At 43.6% G+C, this 18,076-nt stretch overlaps 1 protein-coding gene across 2 annotated transcripts in view; it reads left to right on the top strand.

Moving 5' to 3' along the window:
* Positions 1-18,076, top strand: part of Prkcb (protein kinase C beta) — a 336,312-nt gene that overhangs the window by 209,931 nt on the left and 108,305 nt on the right. For both annotated transcript variants that reach the window (XM_006980349.4, XM_006980350.4), the window contains exon 6: positions 17,192-17,348. In XM_006980349.4, coding sequence (XP_006980411.1) covers positions 17,192-17,348 — 157 coding nt within the window. The remainder of the gene's footprint in view (positions 1-17,191; positions 17,349-18,076) is intronic.

Consider the following 18,076-nt stretch of genomic DNA (forward strand, 5'->3'; position numbering starts at 1 on the left):
GTCTTCATTACTGGGGAATTCCAGGCATAAGTAGACTGAGCGTAAGAGACCTCAGTGGAGACTCGTTCAAATGCTTCCTGTGGAGGGGAGATACTTAAGGGCTTGGGGTCTGTGCCAGTCTAGAGTCTGAGTAGGTATAGAGTAACCTTGAGAATTGCAGGACCCCGAGTTATCAGGGGCATCTGTGTAGAAAACAGTTAACACTAAACTGGGTGTATTGGGTTATAAAACTGCCCTGGTTTCCAATTTTCTGACTCTAAGGAGAAGTCAGTTATGGAACCCACAAGCTACATGAGTTTCATAGTGATGTAAACTCAGAACTCAGGAGAATGAGTGGCTGAACCTTGGAACATCCAAGTTACATCTGACTCTAGTTTATTTGTTTATTATTTTTAAAAGGATTTTTATTATTAAAAAAGTGTATGTATGTGTTTGTGTGTGAGTGTGTGCACCTCAGTACAGGTGCCTGTAGACTCTGTTGGGCCTCCTGGAGCTGGAATTATGATCAGGGGTGAGCTGCCCATTGTGGGTGCTGGGAGCTGAATCCAGGTCTTCTGCAAGAGTAGCAAGTGCTCTTGACCACTGAACCATCTTTTCAGCCTCCTGAATTTAGTTTGTTAAAAGTAATGGACACAAGCCTGGCCTCACATTACTTAACAATTCCTTCCAGATCTGCCGTAACTTTTTCTTTCCTAATTAAAAAAGTAATTTATACTCAACCAAGGCAGCACATTTAAGGGCCCCTTCTTGTAAATTCCCACTGAAATGACTGGGATTAAAAATGGAAAATTTTGGTCAGAGTTACAAAGTAGAAAAATGGTGTCAATCACTTTCTAAAATCTTCAGAGATTTCTCTAAGACTCAGTCAGACCATGCTAGCTAATTTTACATTCTCCTTCCCGACATCCAAATCTCCTGTGCTTTCCCTTCATGTGATTGCACTGGTTGCTACTTCTAGAGGGATGTTAAGTTATAGCTCTGGTGCTGGGCATCCTTAATTTGATTGTGGTCTTTTTTTAAATTTTTTTAGAGTTTCTATTTATTATGTATACAGTGTTCTGTCTACATGTAGACTTGCAGGCTAGAAGAGGGCACCAGATCTCATTACAGATGGTTGTGAGCCACCATGTGGTTGCTGGGAATTGAACTCAGGACCTCTGGAAGAGCAGCCAGTGCTCTTCACCTCTGAGACATCTCTCCAGCCCCTGATTGTGGTCTTAATAGATACGCCTCTTGCGTTTTCCCAGGAAGCATGATGAAAGCCATTGATACATTTATTATGTCGAGTATAGCATTTGTCTATTCCTTTTTTCCTGAGTGTTAAAAAAGGAATTGTTGCCGAATTTTTTTCAGTTGTCCTTTAAATCATTTTAAAAGATAATTACATCGTTTTTCTCCTTTGACCTAGTTTTATAGTGTAAAATATAAATAGACTTTCTCAAAACTATGAAATGTTTCTGTTTGGAGAACATATGGTCAGAGTTGAATGTCTGAAAGATCACTTTGGGGTATGGAGGATGGGGCCAATAAAGTAAGATTAGAGGTCAGAAACCAACCAGGAGCCTCTTCATTTTACTAGGAGAAGAACAACTGAGCGTCTAAGCAGCCACCCTAGAAGGAACTGCTGTCTGCCAACCACTCACCCAAGCCAGGCACGATACCAGGTTTCACAGATGGGTTAAAATCACAATTTCCATGATGGTCAGTGTCATCAACCCGATGACACAGAAAGTCGTTTGGGGAATGGGCCTCTGGGTATGGCTGTAGGTGATCATTTTGATTACTTCCATTGAGATGACAAGACCTGCCCACTGTGGGTTGTGGATGGTACCATTCCCTGGCTGGGATCTTGGTTGGATACTGTAAAGGGGGCTGAGCGGTAGCATGCATCCCTCTCTGCTCCCTGGTTGTGGATGTGATGTCATCAGCTGCTTCCAGGTCCTACTGCCTTGACTTCCCTGCCCCATGGACTGTAGCTTGAACTGTGAGCTAATTGAACCCTTCATTCTTAAGTTGTTTTGGTCAGGGTGTTTTATTACAGCAATGTGAAAGGAACTAAGAAATACCCTGTGGCATTATCATTGTTCAATTGGAGGGGCACTGCTCAAGCACATAAAAAACGATAAAGAGCAGGGCATGGTGCTACACACACCTTTAATCCCAGCACTCAGGAGGCAGAGGCAGGCAGATCTCTGTGAGTTAGAGGCTAGCCTGGTCTACAGAGCGAGTTCCAGGACAGGCTCCAAAACTACACAGAGAAACCCTGTCTGGAAAAACAAAACAAAACAAAAACAAAAAAACCAGAAAAGAGAGACATGGAGCAAATGAAAAGATTATAGTTACAGATGAAACCCACAGGAAGGGCCCAGGTGGTTTCCAGATTCTCTTGCATAGTTGGATGGATGGGACTCCCTAAAAGTGTCATTGAAAACAAGAGAACAGATGAAATGGGTGTGGTAGTTTGAATGAGAATGGCCTCCATAGACTCTTATATTTGAGCTGTTCAGAGGGATTAGGAGGTGTGGCCTTGTTGGAGAAGGAGTGTCATTGCAAGTGGTCTTTGAGGTTTCAAAAGCTCTCTCTCTCTCTCTCTCTCTCTCTCTCTCTCTCTCTCTCTCTCTCTCTCTCTCTCTCCCCACCTTGTGCTGCCTGTGAGTCAGACGTAAGCTCTCAGCTACTGCTCCAGCACCATGTCTGCCTCCTTGCCTCCATGCTCCCCACCATGATGGTCATGGACTCTAGGCCTCTGGAACTGTGACATCCCAAGTTAAATGCTTTCTTGTATAACTTGCCTTGGTCATGGTATTTTTGTCACAGCAGTAGAAAAGTAATTAAGACGGTGGGAGAGGGCAGGGAGATGATAAATCCGTTGGCCCTGTTGACTTTGGTGTGGACATCCAGTGCGAGCTTGCCAGTGATGGCTCTCCACGAGTTGGAAGCTCAGTGAGGAGATGTAGCAAGGTGTTGTCAGTGTTTAGATAGGAACCAAGACCACGAGAGTAAAAGCCTTGGAGAACATACAGAAACTTCAGGACTAACTTCTAACTAACTCATGGTTTAACTCAAAGAGAAAAATCTCAAGGGAAATTAGAAAACGTGTTGAACTGGAAGAAAATGAAAATACAATGCATTAAACTGTAGCCTCCAGATAAAAGAGATGCTTAAGATGAAAAAAAGTGTGTGTGTGTGTGTGTGTGTGTGTGTGTGTGTGTGTGTTATATGTACTTGTTAATGTTTGTGTGTGCATGTGTGTGTGTGGTAATACATACTTGTTAGTGCATGTGTGTATGTGTGTGGTATATGTGTGTTATATGTACTTGCTAGTGTGTGTATGAGTATATGAGTGTATGAGTGTATGTGTATTTGTTAGTGTGTGTTTGCTATATGTACTTGTTAGTGTGTGTGTTATATGTACTTGTTAGGACATGTGTGTGTTATATGTACTTGTGTGTGTGTGTGTGTGTGTGCCTGAGTGCTATATTACTTGATAGTGTACATGTGTACACATTTGTGCAGGTGAACATGAGTATGTGCCTGGCATGGGGGGTGGTGGTGGTGCTGGAGGCAGGTGTTGGTATCTTTCCTTGACCTTGCTCCACTTTTATGATTTTGAGACAAGGTCTCTTGCTGGATCTGAAGCTCATGGATCCAGCTAGTCTGGCTTCAGGAATTTGTTTGTTTCACTCTCCCCCTGAGCACTGATCCAAGATGCTGTACCTAGCTTTTGACATGGGTTCTGGGAATCCAGACTGAGGGCCTCATGCTTACAGGCACTTTACTGACTAGGCAATCTCTTAAGACCCCTAAAATGAAATCTTTATTGGTAAATTTTACCACTTAAAGAAGAAATGACAGCAGTTCTCTCTGGGAAGTATAAGAGGACCTTCTCCACTTGTTTTATGAAGGAAGCATACTAAAACCAGTTAAAACGTTACAAGAAACTATAAGCACATAGCCCTTGAGAAAATAAATACAAGAGTTCAGCCAAACATTCACAAATCAAACCCAGAAGTCTATGTAGAATGTGATATGCCCTAAGCAAGTAAGTTCCACCCTGGCAGTGCCACACTGAGTCAATAACCAAAATCACCCAATATGACCCTCCATATCTATAATCTGAAGAAAGAAAACCCAATGAATATAGCATCTGTTACAGAAAAAGCATTTGACATCATTCAATACCTATTCTCAAGGAGTGTTCTCAGCATATTAGAAATAGAAGGGAACATCTTTGATGTTATAAAGGGATCCACCAAACACCTACTGCTTTCCTCTGTGGTACAGGGGAATACAGAATGTCTGCCTTCATCCTGCTTCCGAATATATTTGGAGATCTAGCCAGTGTGATAGGGCAAGAAAAGAAGGCAAGCAAATTCGAAACATAAATACTTCCTCTGTACACAGAAAACATGACCATCTAAGCACAACCTCACAGGAGTCTACAGGAACATTCCAGAGCCGATGACTGAACACAGGAACAGTGCGGACTCTGCTGTAGCTGTACACAAAGTATGATGTACATACTAACGATGAGCAATTAGAAACCAAACTTTAAAAAATGCACGCAAAATAGCTCCAACATCAAATGAGATAGTCAAGTACAAATCTAATAACAGATGTCTGAATCGATATGCTTAAAATTATTTAAAACATGGAAAGAACATTACAAAAATAAATCCAGAGTTGTATTATGTTTATGGATTGGTCAGCTCCACAGAGTAAAAGTGCTAATTTCACCCCCTCCTTTTTTTCTGAGTTCTGGGGATCGAACCTGGAATCCTAAGCATGCTAGAGAAGTATTCTACACCCACTGAGCCACCCCAACCCAAGATGTCAGTTCTTTTTAAAATTTATTTATTTTACGTATGAGTGCTCTACCTACACGTACACCTTTACACCAGAAGAGGGCATCAGATTCTACTATAGATGTTTGTGAGTCACCATGTGGTTGCTGGGAATTGAACTCAGGTCCTCTGGAAGAGCAGCCAGTGCTCTTAACGGCTGAGCCATCTCTCCAGCCCTTAAGATGTCAGCTTTTGATGATTGATTTATAAATTTAAATCAAATGCCATACAGATTTTTAAATTATGAATAAGGCACTTTTAGAATTTGTGTGCTGCATTTTTAAGATGAAGAAGAAAGTTATAAGAGGCAAATCCTCAGCCTTGAGATTTGCTTTAGGAAGCTGCGCTAATCGAGGATGGCGGTATTGGTGATGGGAGAGGGACAGGCAACAGAGTACTCTCTGCTAAGGAGAGTCTGAAACAGCCACACAAAGGCGACCTAGTGATTGTTTGCAAAAGCGCAAAGGCAGTGAAGTTAGGAAAAGGCCAGGCTTCCAACAAATCATTCTGGGATGACTGAATGTCTGTATACAAGCTAAATAAATTTTAACCTCCACCTTGTGGTACATGGGAGAATTAACTCAAAGCGAGGGGCAGAGCTGAATGAAAAAAGGTGAAAGTGTGAAATTTTAGAAAGCGGTGGGGGATTTATAGTGTGAAGTTAGACATAGAGGTCGCAGACATGACACCAAAAATAGAACTCATACAAGAGAAGTAAGATGAATTAAACTTCATTAAACTGTGAACGTGTTTGCTCTGTGAAAGACACCGCTACAGAGTGAAACCAAGATTGTAACCTGGAAGACGATACTGCGAATCGAGCATGGGTGCCCAGTTACACACTGCTGGGCTAAAGTGAGTGAGATCCTGGAGTGAAGTCCTCGGGAGGAGAGAGAGGGAGAAATAGAGACAGTGGTGGTGGTGGTGGTGATGATGATGATGATGATGATGATGACGATGAACAGGAGGGTGAATAAGAAAAGGAAGAGGGGGAGGAGGAGGGAGGGGAGGGTTTGGTTTTAATTTTGTTGTTTGATTTTTGGTTTGTGGCACTGGGAATTAAACTCAAGGCATGGTGCACTCTTTTTTAGTTTTTATTTTGAGGCAGGGCCTCATTTAATTACCCAGGAGAGCTTTGAAACTTTGATCCTCCTGCCTCAGCCTCCTGATCATTACAAGCCTATGCTATCAGGCCTGGCTATTACAGGCTGCAAAGCTAAACAGACTCTTGCTTCACTCAAGACAACATTACTATGGTAAACCCACCTGTGAAAAGATACCCATTATCTTTGGAAACTATTGAAACACAGATTAAAACAGAGATGAGGTGCCATTACTTACCAATTATAATAGCTTAATAATCAATGACAGTAAGACGTACTACCAGTGTCGTGTGTTGGCAAAGACACAGAACAAAGAACTGTCATTCATTATTGAATAAGAATGCAGAAGGCACAGTTGCTCTGGACAGCTGTTGCTGTCATATGAGGCTAAACATACACGTAACCATATAACTCACTGATCTGTCTCCTGGGTGTTTCTCCATTGGAAACAACTCAACTGTGTTCAACAGTTAACAGAGAAACACACCACGATACATCCACACAATAGAACACTACTCAGCTATGAAAAGGATTTATTCAAATGCATAACAATTTGGATGCCTCTCAAAGGCGTCATACTGAGTAAGAGGAGCCACTCTTGGACAGATTCATACTGCATGATTCTATTTATACATTTAGTTATTGAAAAGGCAGCACTGTAATGATGAGACACAGATGAGTGGCAGCCCGAGCCTTGTGGGTGGAGAAGATGGTGACACAGAGGAGAGGTTTGAAAGATTTCCCCGAGATGATGGAACTGCTCTGGGTTCTGAGTTTGTGATAGCTTATTTCAGTCTACCCATGTGCACTCCACAAAACAAACAAAAAACCAGAAAGACCTGTAAAACGCTGTAGGCAGAAAGTAAAAAGTGACATATGATGCAAGTGGTGGGCAATGGTTGGAGATGACAACGGGTCTCGCTAAGAGAAAGGCCACATCAAATAATCATGAAGGATAGCATGATGCTGAAAATCAGTCTTTTGTTGATGTGGCTGGGCAGAGTGAGTACCTGTGTGCATTTCATCTCTCTCAGCTTGTTATGGAGTTGAGGGTGACCTTCAGCTTCTGAAACACCTCTTTCCACTGAGTGCTGGGACCACAGATGTGCTTTACCTCTCTTGGTTTATGCAGCGTTGGGGATCGAATCTAGGCTTCATGCATTCTAGACAAGCACTGTACCCACTGAGCTACACTTCCAGCCCTTAGAAAGCTATCTACAACAATAAAGCAAACAGAAGTGCACAGGCATGGCAAGCTGAGGACACCTACTGATAAAGGGTGACAAATGATATGGAAACGAGTGAGGGGTGTGCTCCTAGACAACAAGAGATGAAGAAATAACTATAATCATGGACAAAATGACAGACATGGAGAGCAAATGACATTTATGCATAGGTAAATGGGTACCAAATGTTCCCAGGGCAAAGGTCAGAGCAAATGGAAGATCACCTCAATTTGAAGTAGATCAAGGAAGACCACCGATGAACTGCATACAAAGAATGTTTTAGTTATGAAAGAAAATTTAAGAGTGGACCTGGGGAGGAAACACACCAAACAAAAGCTCCAGTTTTAAAACCACTTCCCCAGTCTCTGACAAGAAGGAAAGGTTTAAAACTCTGAAAGCTAACAACAGAATTAAAATGACTCTCAGCTTCCTTTGCCTTGAGCCCCGAGACCTTCAATAAAGGAATTCTCTTCTTGTCTAATATCCACAGGCTCGGTAATATAGTTCCCTGCTAGAGAGACCTTGTTGTATTCCATTCCCAAAGGCCCTGGAAATCTCTCACACATTATCTGATGAAAATACAATAGAGTTAGAGGTCATTGGCACATACAGCTCTGTTGGACACCTGGCACAGATCTTCATCAGACACACAAGATGGAGCTGGGAAACCAGTCGAGTTCTAACAATGGAAATCATGAAATGGCTCCTGGCAGAAGTGGTTGGGAAAGCATGTGACTGGGTGACTGGGTGTTGAAGAAGGTCAAACTGTGGCTGAAGACCGTAACTGCATGATGACATCAAGCTGCCTGAGTGATGCCTCCCTGCGGAATGCTCCCTCAGGCAGACATCACGGGGATCCTGCTGATATATTCAAGGAGGAGGATGCTACAGAGACAAGAAGGTAGAGATGTTAATGTTCCCACCCAGAAGTGATGGGAAAGTGTCGCCCTTTGTGCAGGATTTGGAGAGAAAGAGAACCACAGTAATCGCCTAGTGGGCCAGAGGAAAGGGAGCCACCAAGGAACTGGGGGCTTGGAAGAGGGTTAAAATGTAAAAGGCTCAGAGAAATAAGAATATAAATAAACCCAAAATAGCTAGAAGACAGGCTTTTGAATGTTCTTCTCACATAGGAATGAGAAATGTCTGAGATGATGAAGAATTTACTGAGGTGATTTGAGTTGATCAATACATGATATATAAACATACTAAAGCATCACAACGTGCCCCATAAAGATGTGCAATTATTCTGTCAATAAAAAAAAATTGAAGGCTCTTGGGAGTTCATAGGAGATGCCATCCCAGGCAAAAGTCCAAGTAACTAAATTGTAATGGAAAGAAGCTTCTGGTAACAAGGGATGGATTTATCGCATCTGACTTCAGACCGTCCATCATCCTCTGGGGTTCATTTGTACGAAGATCACATCGAAGGGATGCTGTTTCAGTCCTGAAATTTATCTTGGTCACTGTACATTTTCATCACATGATTTGGTCTCAATTCTCTACTGGAAAAGGAAACTGGCATTTGTTAGACTTCTGCCATGAGCTCCACCTCCTCCCTAAACACCACTCTCCTGGTAACTAGGGTGATGGTACAGTGCGGATACGAAGTTGTCTGTCTCCCCAAAGGGCTCATGTGTTAAAAGCTGGATCCCTTGACAGTTGGGACTATGCTACCTTACCAATGGATCAATCCACCAGTGCATTCACAGCTGAATGGACTCTTGAGAAATGGGGACCAGATGGAGGAAGTAGGTTCCTGGGGACATGACTGTGAAGGGTAAACCTTATCCCTGGCATCTTCCATTTGTTCCTCTTGCTTACGGAATGCCATGCAGTGAGCAGCGTTTCCTACATCATTCTTCCACCAGGATGTTTCTGCCTGGCTATGGATCTAAAAGCGGCCAACCAGGGCCTAAAACTAATGATAGCATCAGCCCAAATAAATCCTTTTTTCTTTTAGTTCATCTCTCCTAGGCATGTGTTGTGTGTATATGCGTGTGTGTGTGTGTGTGTGTGTGTGTGTGTGTGTGTGCATGCCTGTGAGTGTGTGTATGTGGTGCATGTATTTGTGAGTTTGTATATGTACACATATGAGCAAACCTGTGTGCTCCTGCCTGTGGAGGCCAGAGGTTGACACTGGGTATCTTTCTTGATCACTTGGGAGGGTGAACAATCAACCTCTTTATTATTTGAGACGGGTCTCTCACTGAACCTGGAGCTTACAAATTTGGTTGAGGTGGCTAGTCAACGAACTTCAAAGATCTACTCATCACCATGTTCAAATGCCAGCACTGTTTTTTGTTTGTTTTGTTTTGTTTTTTAGAAATAGGAAAACTGAGGTTCCAAGAAATCTTTTGATTTAAAACACCCAGTTAATGCACATCATGGCAGAGGGGGAGTTTAAGCCCCGGTCTGGCATTCTCTAGCTCTCTACATCATCTTCCGCCTTTTTCTCACTTGCGATAGCTTGACAGGCTCTTTTCTCGACAGTCACTAGGACAGTCCCAGCTGGAAGTTGGACTCTACATGGGTAATTAGATGTGTGACAACTGTACCTCTGCCAGCAGCCCCGGGAGGCCAGCTGTGCCAGAAGCCTGTGGGGCCCTGACGTGCTCCAGATGACTCGGGTCTGCATGTAGCCTCCCTAAAATCCCACGTTCGCTTGCTTTAAGATCAGGGGCACCATGGCCGGGCGGTGGTGGCGCACGCCTTTAATCCCAGCACTCGGGAGGCAGAGGCAGGCGGATCTCTGTGAGTTCGAGGCCAGCCTGGGCTACCAAGTGAGTCCCAGGAAAGGCGCAAAGCTACACAGAGAAACCCTGTCTCAAAAAACCAAAAAAAAAAAAAAAAAAAAAAAAGATCAGGGGCACCACATAGAATGTGACCAGTGAAGGGGTTGGGGAAGAAGACTCGGGGACAGTCAGGCCTCACAAAGCCACTGCACCAGAGAAAGATGGTGTTAGAAATGCCATGGGTAAAAAGAAGCAGAAATCAAGCTGACACAAACATAGACCGTAGACTAAAGAAGCTTCCTGTGGGGGCGTGACAGAGTATGTGGGGATTTTTAGCTCTCTCTGGTAAATACTTCTTTACATGAGCATTTTTCATGAATCATCTGAGAATAAGTTGAGGTCATAGTTCTCACTAATCCTAAAGTGTTCCAACGTATATTTCTTAAGAGTAAACATATTCTTCAATATATGTGTTACATGATTATCTAGATGAGGAAATGTAACACATATCCACGGGGTTAACCAAAGGTCCAGGAGAAATGTCAGCTACTAGAATGGTCCTGGAGTTAGAGGGCAGGACAGGGTAGTAGAAAATGCTTTCATATGTTCAGTCAGTGTTTGTTCCTCTTGTCCTGGTTTCACAGAGGGGCCTCTGCAGAGGGAGTCCCACTGGTCTCAATTACTACATCTTGACTCTGCATTTAGCATGGAGCCTGCAAATGGCTGGGTCCTGTAATTCAAATTACAGTTTTGAAGCATTGCAGGGAAGATCCAATTGCCCTGTGGTGTCTTTGGGAGAATGGAGTGGAGCCTCTGAAGGTCAGGACAGTGGATTCTCAGATACTATTGACAAGCAACTCAATGACATAATTAGTATAAGAACATAGTTTCTTTGTAAGAAATCCAGACTAGGACTGATAAGGCCAATGTTCTTCTGCTTCCTACCTCCAAAGAATGCCCTTTATCCCCTCGGATGCAACCATTAGTTAAAAATAACTGTGTGTGTGTCTTCCTAGATGTTTGTACGTTTGCATTCATGCAGGCATTGTGGGAAATACGCTTTATTGTGCCCCCCTTTGGAAGATTTGGAGGGCCTTTTAAGGAGACTTGATTTTGATGTAGTCTCAAAATGACAGAAAAGAGGCAAGGATAGCATTAAAAGCTCTCATATTTTCTTCACCTAATTGGCTAGTAGTTTATTTTGTGCCTAATGTAGTCTACCATCCTCTATATTAAACATTTTTAGATAATTGCTTTTTTAAAAATCTGAACCATTTGAGAGTTCAGTAAGGGATTATGATCCCCACTGACCTCAGAATACTTCAGCATATATTTTCCAAGGTCAAAGACATTCTCTTAAGTGTACAGTCTAATTATCCAAATGGGGAAATGTACCACTGAACCACTGCTATTATCTAATAATGTAGATCTCAGTTTCATTACAGAATCACACAGAACTTTTTCTTAAACATGGGCTTTACATTGTAATCATTTTCGTTTCTTGTGTCTTCAAAACCTCTGTGCGTGTGCTAGCTCAGTGTTTTCAGCAGGTCTGAAGTTATTCTCAGTCCAGATAGGCCCTAGCTTGTGTAGACCTTCCCCTGTGCCGGTTAGCGCTTACTTTCCTTATTCCAAGTATTCTCAACCTGAATGTCCATGGCTGTGGCTTTGAATCACTGTTTCAACACACATAGTGAAGATCTATGGGGACTCAGGATGCCAAGGAAATTTCCTTTAAAAAAAAGTCTTAATGAAAAACCAAACCAAACCAAAACCATCTCGTCATCTATACAATCCAGTATTGGAACCATAAAGCACCATAATTCTTCAGACTTTTTCAAACCTTTTTTTTTTTAATTTTTATTTTCTGTAGGGGAGGAGAGTTAAACGTTTAGGAAAGTTCTTGAAGAACAATTCCTAGGAAAGTCAATCATGTCGGTGCTGCCTCTCCCCACACCATGTTGGGGAACTTTCACCAGACTAGAGTGGTTTCACCTGCTGGGGTTGATTTGATCCTCACCTAGGTCCATAGTCAAAACAAGACATGTGTTCTGTCCCAGCATGCTCTTCTCCTGTGCATTTAGCTAACTTCCACCAAGGGGATGGGTGCTATTTCTGCTTTGTGTGGAGCATATTGTACCATCTGCACTGGCTGAATTTCAGCATAGATAGTAAAGAAATGTTTATCAAGAAAAATCAAAGTTGGTCTAGCCAAATGTGGTCTGGAGAGATTTGCTTCCTCGATGCATATGAGGCTATCTCATAGCTGGGAAACATTACTTGAGGCTATCTCATTGCTGGGACACACGACTTGACTTTGTAAAGCTTCAGAGGGGATGGGCCTTTGAATCTGAGCCTGCAGTGCCTGTCATCTGTTCATGATACAGTGGTTCTGAAGCAGCCGTACTCCTGGAGATGGGAGAGCCAACAGCTCTGAATCAATTCTACTCTTACTCATTCCCAGAGCATTTTAGCCCCTTTGACGGACAGGCTAGATTCTAGAGGACGGAAGTGGGAGAAAGTCTTCGAAGGGTGATGGGAGAGGAGGACTGGCGTTTGGATGAGGAATGTTTGCCGTAAGACGGGCGGAGCAGAAGGTGAAGGAAAGCTTCAGTTCACATCGCATAGCAGTCCAGCAGAGAGCATTTGGCGGGAATCCTAAACTTAAAACGGACGACTGCTTCCCAGTGATTGTCTCTAGGGTGTCCTTTCATATGACAAGGAGCCCAGGGAAGTGGCCTTCCCGAAGAGAAGCGAGATGAGCAATTTCTACACGCATGTGTCTTGCCAATCATCCAGACAGACAGGCTTACGGCCTTCAAAAGAACTCAGCTCATGTTTCCATGCAGATCACTATGTGATCGAAGTGTCATTCCCGGACTAGAAACTGGCACATGCTGTTTTCCTTGGAAGACGGGAGAGATGAGAGAAAATAACAGTTGGGGATTGTGTTCTGTGGGGAAAGCATCACTCTTTGGAGCTGTGTTACTCCATGTGTGCTCCGTGGGCCCGCAGCCTCTACCTCACCCTGAGACGCGTTAGAGAAGCAAAGGAACACATCTCACTCTAGTCCTACTGAACCAGCATCAGTCCATGGGGATGAGTAGCAGGAATAGCGTATTTTAAGAGCTTTAGAATTCCTCTGTGCTAGGTATGCAGGGTCCTCTTGGTGATGTTGCAAACGGGAAGGTCCATTACCTGGTTCCCATGAAGAAACAAAGTGGACCTGGTAGCACAGTTAATGTTTATTGAGTATTTTCAAGGTTCCCCACCAAATATTCTTTGTCCAATTTTACAGTTGCATCAGCATATTTTATTGATCAAGAAAGGAATGTTCAAAGTTTACAGAGAAAGCCGGGTGAGATGCCTGCTCTGTAACCACAGCATGTGTGGCCTGCCTACAGTGTCATCAGAAGTCAGTTACTCTTTGAACAGATTTGGTTTTGCACGTTCTTTGTGGACAGGATCAGCATCTCATGCTTTCCCCAGACTCCTCGGAACAGAACAGAACACTTAGGGCATAGTGGGGACCTGGTCATTGAACTTAATAGAATCAAGGCCAGAGAGGAACATTTATTGCTTTTGGTACAAAATGAGATGTAACTTGTGACTGAGATGGAGGATGAATTCAACCCATGTCTTTTTTTTTTTAATTAAAGTTATTTATTTTACATCCTGACTGCAGCTTCCCCTCCCCCCTCTCCTCCCTTCTGCCCTCCCCTCATTCACTCCTCTGTTTCTCTTCAGAAAGGGGCGGGCCTCCATGGACATCAACAAAGCATGGCTGATCAGCTTGCAGTAGGACTAAGACTAAGCACCACCCCTTGTAGTAAAGCTGGGCAAGGCAATCCAGTGTGAGGAATAGGTTCCCCCAAATCAGCCAAAGTGTTAGGGACAGCCTCTGCTCCCGCTGTTAGGAGTCCCACAAGAAAACCGAACTACAACTGTCACACATACGCTGAGGGCCTAGGTCAGCCCCGTGCAGGCTCCCTGGTTGTCTGTTCAGACTCTGGGAGTTCCTATCAGCCCAGGTTAGTTGTTTCTGTGGATTTTCTTGTGGTATCCTTGACCCCTCTGGCTCCTACATTCCTTCATTCCCCAAGCTTGGTCTAATGTTTGGCTGTGGGTCTGCATCTGTTTCCATCAGCTACTGGATGAAGGCTCTCTGATGACAATTGGGGTAGTCACCAATCTGGTCATAGGAGATGGCCAGCTCAGTAATAGATAATACATATCACTGTTGCTAGGAATCTTAGCTGGAGTCATCCTTGTAGATTCCTTTGTACCAGGTTTCTACCTGACCCCAAATGTCCCCCCTTTTCACTCATCTCTTTCAGTACCCTCCCCCTTCATCTACCCTGACTCAATCCCTCATGTTCCCATCCCCACCCACACCCACAGTCCACCCACAGATCTCTTCTGTTTTCCCTTCCCAAGGAGATCCATGTGTTCCCCCCTTGGACACTCCTTGTTACTTAGCCTCTCTGGGTCTGTGGATTGTAACATGATTATCCTTTACTTTACAGCAAATATCCACTTATAAGTGAGTACATACCATGTTTGTCTTTCTGGGTCTGGGTTTCCTCACTCAGGATGATTTTTTTATACTTCCATCCATTTGCCTTCAAATTTCATGGTGTCATTGTTTTTAACGGCTGAGTAATTGTGTAGATGTACCACATTTTCCTTATCAGTTCTTCTGTTGAGGGACATCTAGGTCGTTTCCAGGTTCTGACTATTATGAATAGAGATGCTATGAACATAGTTGAGCAAGTGTCCTTGCGGTAGATTGAGCATCCTTTGGGCATATGTCCAAGAGTGTCAACCCATGTTTAGCAGAGGAAAACCCATCCATGTCTCTTGTAATCTGATTCATTAAGTCCTGACCCCTACTGACTGTATGACATTAGGCAAATTCCCCTCCTTCCTGTCCTGCTTCCCTCCCACTCTCCTTCCCTTGCTTCCTACTTCTCATCCCCTTTCCTTTCCTCTGCATGAGTATCCATACGTCCTCCCTCCATCTCTTCCCCCTCTTCCCTCCCTCCCTCTATCTCTTCCCTTTCTTCTTTTATCTCAGCAGTGGTCAGCTGATTGGATGTAGGAAAATAAAGATAGTTGAATTGAACTTGTGTCCTTAGATAAGTAAACTAGAAAGAAATTGAGAGTGTTTTCAAGGGAACCATTACACTGCACCCTAAAGTCTAGGCCACATAAATGGAGTGAAAGCAGAAGAGGATAGGGGGACAGACAGTATGTGTCTGGTCTGACAGATTGATTGGTGAGAGAACCATTGTTGCCAGGAGTAACAGAATTCATGGGATGGAAATGATGTCAGTGGTGTTAGAGTGGACCTGAGAAGTGGGTCTGTGGGCCACTGTGGGAGAACTGTGAGTGCGTGGACAGGAACGTTGGAGGAAGTGAAGAGGTGGAAGATGTTCCAATCTTTCATTCTCTCATCTGCTGCTCTTGTCCTCTTGAGCTTGAGAATTCCTGTTTTTGTTGTGTTGCTGCATCTGTGCAACATTTAGGGCAAGTGTGGAGTGACGGCTGTGCTAATGGGCATCCTCGTCTCATTCCTGACTTTGGTGGGACTGGTGTTTGTTTGTTTGTTTGCTTGATTCTTTTCCAGACAGAGTTTCTCAGTGTGGCTTTGGAGCCTGTCCTAGAACTCGCTCTGTAGACCAGGCTGGCCTTGAACTCACAGAGATCAGCCTGCCTCTGCCTCCTGAGTGCTGGGATTAAAGGCTCCACCTTCTGCAATTCCACCACCTTCTAATAGCTGATTCCTATTCGGTGTCCATTGGTGGATTAGACCGTTCATTCAGTATTGGTGAAATTATTAAGGCCACTCCATGTAGTTAAAAGGAAGATTTATTTAGTGGGTAACTTACAAATGAAGGGATAGGTAGGTCGTGGGGTCTAGGGAAGGTGTGTCACAGTCCAGCAGTGTTCTCTGGAGCTCTGCTTGGTCAACCTCCACCATCAAGGGTCCCAGAACAGAGAGAGCACTGGCTCATCCAGATCTTGGGTTTCCAGGTGCCTCCCTTGGCCCCGCCTTGTAGGTGTGAAAGTTGCCGAAGCCTCAATGGGGCTTGGAACTTCCAGATCCAAGCTGGAATGGCTACCCACTACAATTCAGCCAGAGCCCTTGTGGTCTAATCATCTTTGTGAATGCCCTCATAGACACACCCAGAAATGTATTTTCCTAATGTCCCAAGTCCTTTCCAGTCAATTAACAAAGTCTCAAAGGAAACTGACCATCACATAACATGTGATATGACCGTTGTGTCTGGGTATATACATGTTCATAGCAGCAACATTCCTACTACCCAGAAAGTGGATGCAACCCACATGATGAATGGATAAACAAACATGGCATAGCTATGAAATGGAATACTACTGAAATAAAAAAGGAACACTGATACTTGCTGTTCCATGACACTATCATGCTAAAACTAAAGGAGGCAGATTGTTGTGGGCCTTAGGGAAGACAATTTTAGAAAAATTACAATGTGTCTTAGGAGTAAAGAGGAGAGAGAGCAAAATGGAAGCCAGAAATCAATTTTTAGGAAGACTGAACATAAAATATGTTGTTTTAGGGTTTCTGTTACTCTAATAAAGCACTATGACCATAAGCAATTCAGGGAGGAAAGGGTTTATTTTACCTTACAGTTCCACATTACAGTCCATCATCTAATGAAGTCAGGTGGGAGCTCAGGTAGGGCAGGAACCTGGAGGCAGGAACTGATGCAGAGACCGTGGAGGGTGCTGCTTCCTGGCCTGCTCCTCATGGCTTGCCCAGCCTACTTTCTTATATAACCCAGACCACCAGCTCAGGTGGCACTGCCCACAATGAACTGGGCCCTCCCACATCCATCATCAATCAAGAAAATGCCCCACAGTCTTACCTTTGGGCCAATCTGGTGAGGGCATTTTCTTTTGAGGTTCCTTCTTCCAAAATGACTTTAGCTTATGTCAAGTTGCCATGAAACTAGCCAGCACACGTGTTATATACACACATGAAAATATTAAAGGGATCATTATTTTGCATAATTAATATACACTAATAAGAAAGATTTTTAAGAATAATTTTTGTACAGTATGGAACAGAATCTGCATCCTGTCAGGTTGTCTCATTTACATGCCTCTCTAGCTGCTGATATTAATAAAATTTCCTTCAGGCAGGCATGATGCCCAGGACCCTGCCGAAGGTGCCACAGGCATCACCATCAGACACTTCAACGTTTTGGATGTTGCTAATATTGAAACTGCATTTTGTTTTTCAGTAAGAGATGCTAAAAATCTTGTACCTATGGACCCCAATGGCTTGTCAGATCCCTACGTCAAGCTGAAACTGATTCCTGATCCCAAAAGTGAGAGCAAGCAGAAGACCAGGACCATCAAGTGCTCTCTCAACCCCGAGTGGAACGAGACCTTCAGATTGTAAGTGCAAACCACGACGGCTCAGCATGGGTGACAGAGGATATAGGTCATCAGGGGCGGGGCATCCCTCCTTAGCCTCTGTTTTCTTCCTTTTCCCCTTTTTTCCCTTCACCACTCCTCCTTTCTCTTCCATTTGAATTTCAGTATTGTGAGCCAAGGGAAAATCAGATTTTTTTAAAAAGAGTTGAGACTGCTTGTGGTGTGTGGAGGTGGGTTGGATGGGACTGAACATGTATGCTGCTTGGTGAAGGTAAATGAGTAGGGCATAGTCTGTAGGTCATACTAATAGTATCTCTAGGGCCGAGTTTACATGGCACTGGGTTTGCAGCCTACTGGGAGAACTATATCAGCTTTACTTCAGGATCTTCTCTGGCCAGGAAGAGTATGAGGGTCCCCTCTCAATATGTCTGGGCCAATAGTCATTAATAATAATAGCTGGTATTTACTGAGCAGATGTGTACAATATGATGTACAATCAAGCACTAATTAAGTGATCTGACTAATAACCGCTGGTTAATTCATTCCTATTTTATGCACAAGGCTTGCTAAAGAAGCCCCTTGGTGAGAAGAAGACTGAGCAGGATGCAGCTTTGTGTAATTTGATGCCATAGATCATGTTGCAGCCACAAGCAGGCGTCATGGTTCTTGGGGACAGTCTCGTATCCTTGCCTCTTTCTCAGGATAAAGCAAGGACTAGCTGAGCCTCTCAGGGCCACGTTGCAGGACAG

This window comes from Peromyscus maniculatus, chromosome 1 (genome assembly GCF_049852395.1).
Source record: "Peromyscus maniculatus bairdii isolate BWxNUB_F1_BW_parent chromosome 1, HU_Pman_BW_mat_3.1, whole genome shotgun sequence".
Classification (NCBI taxonomy): Eukaryota; Metazoa; Chordata; class Mammalia; order Rodentia; family Cricetidae; genus Peromyscus; species Peromyscus maniculatus.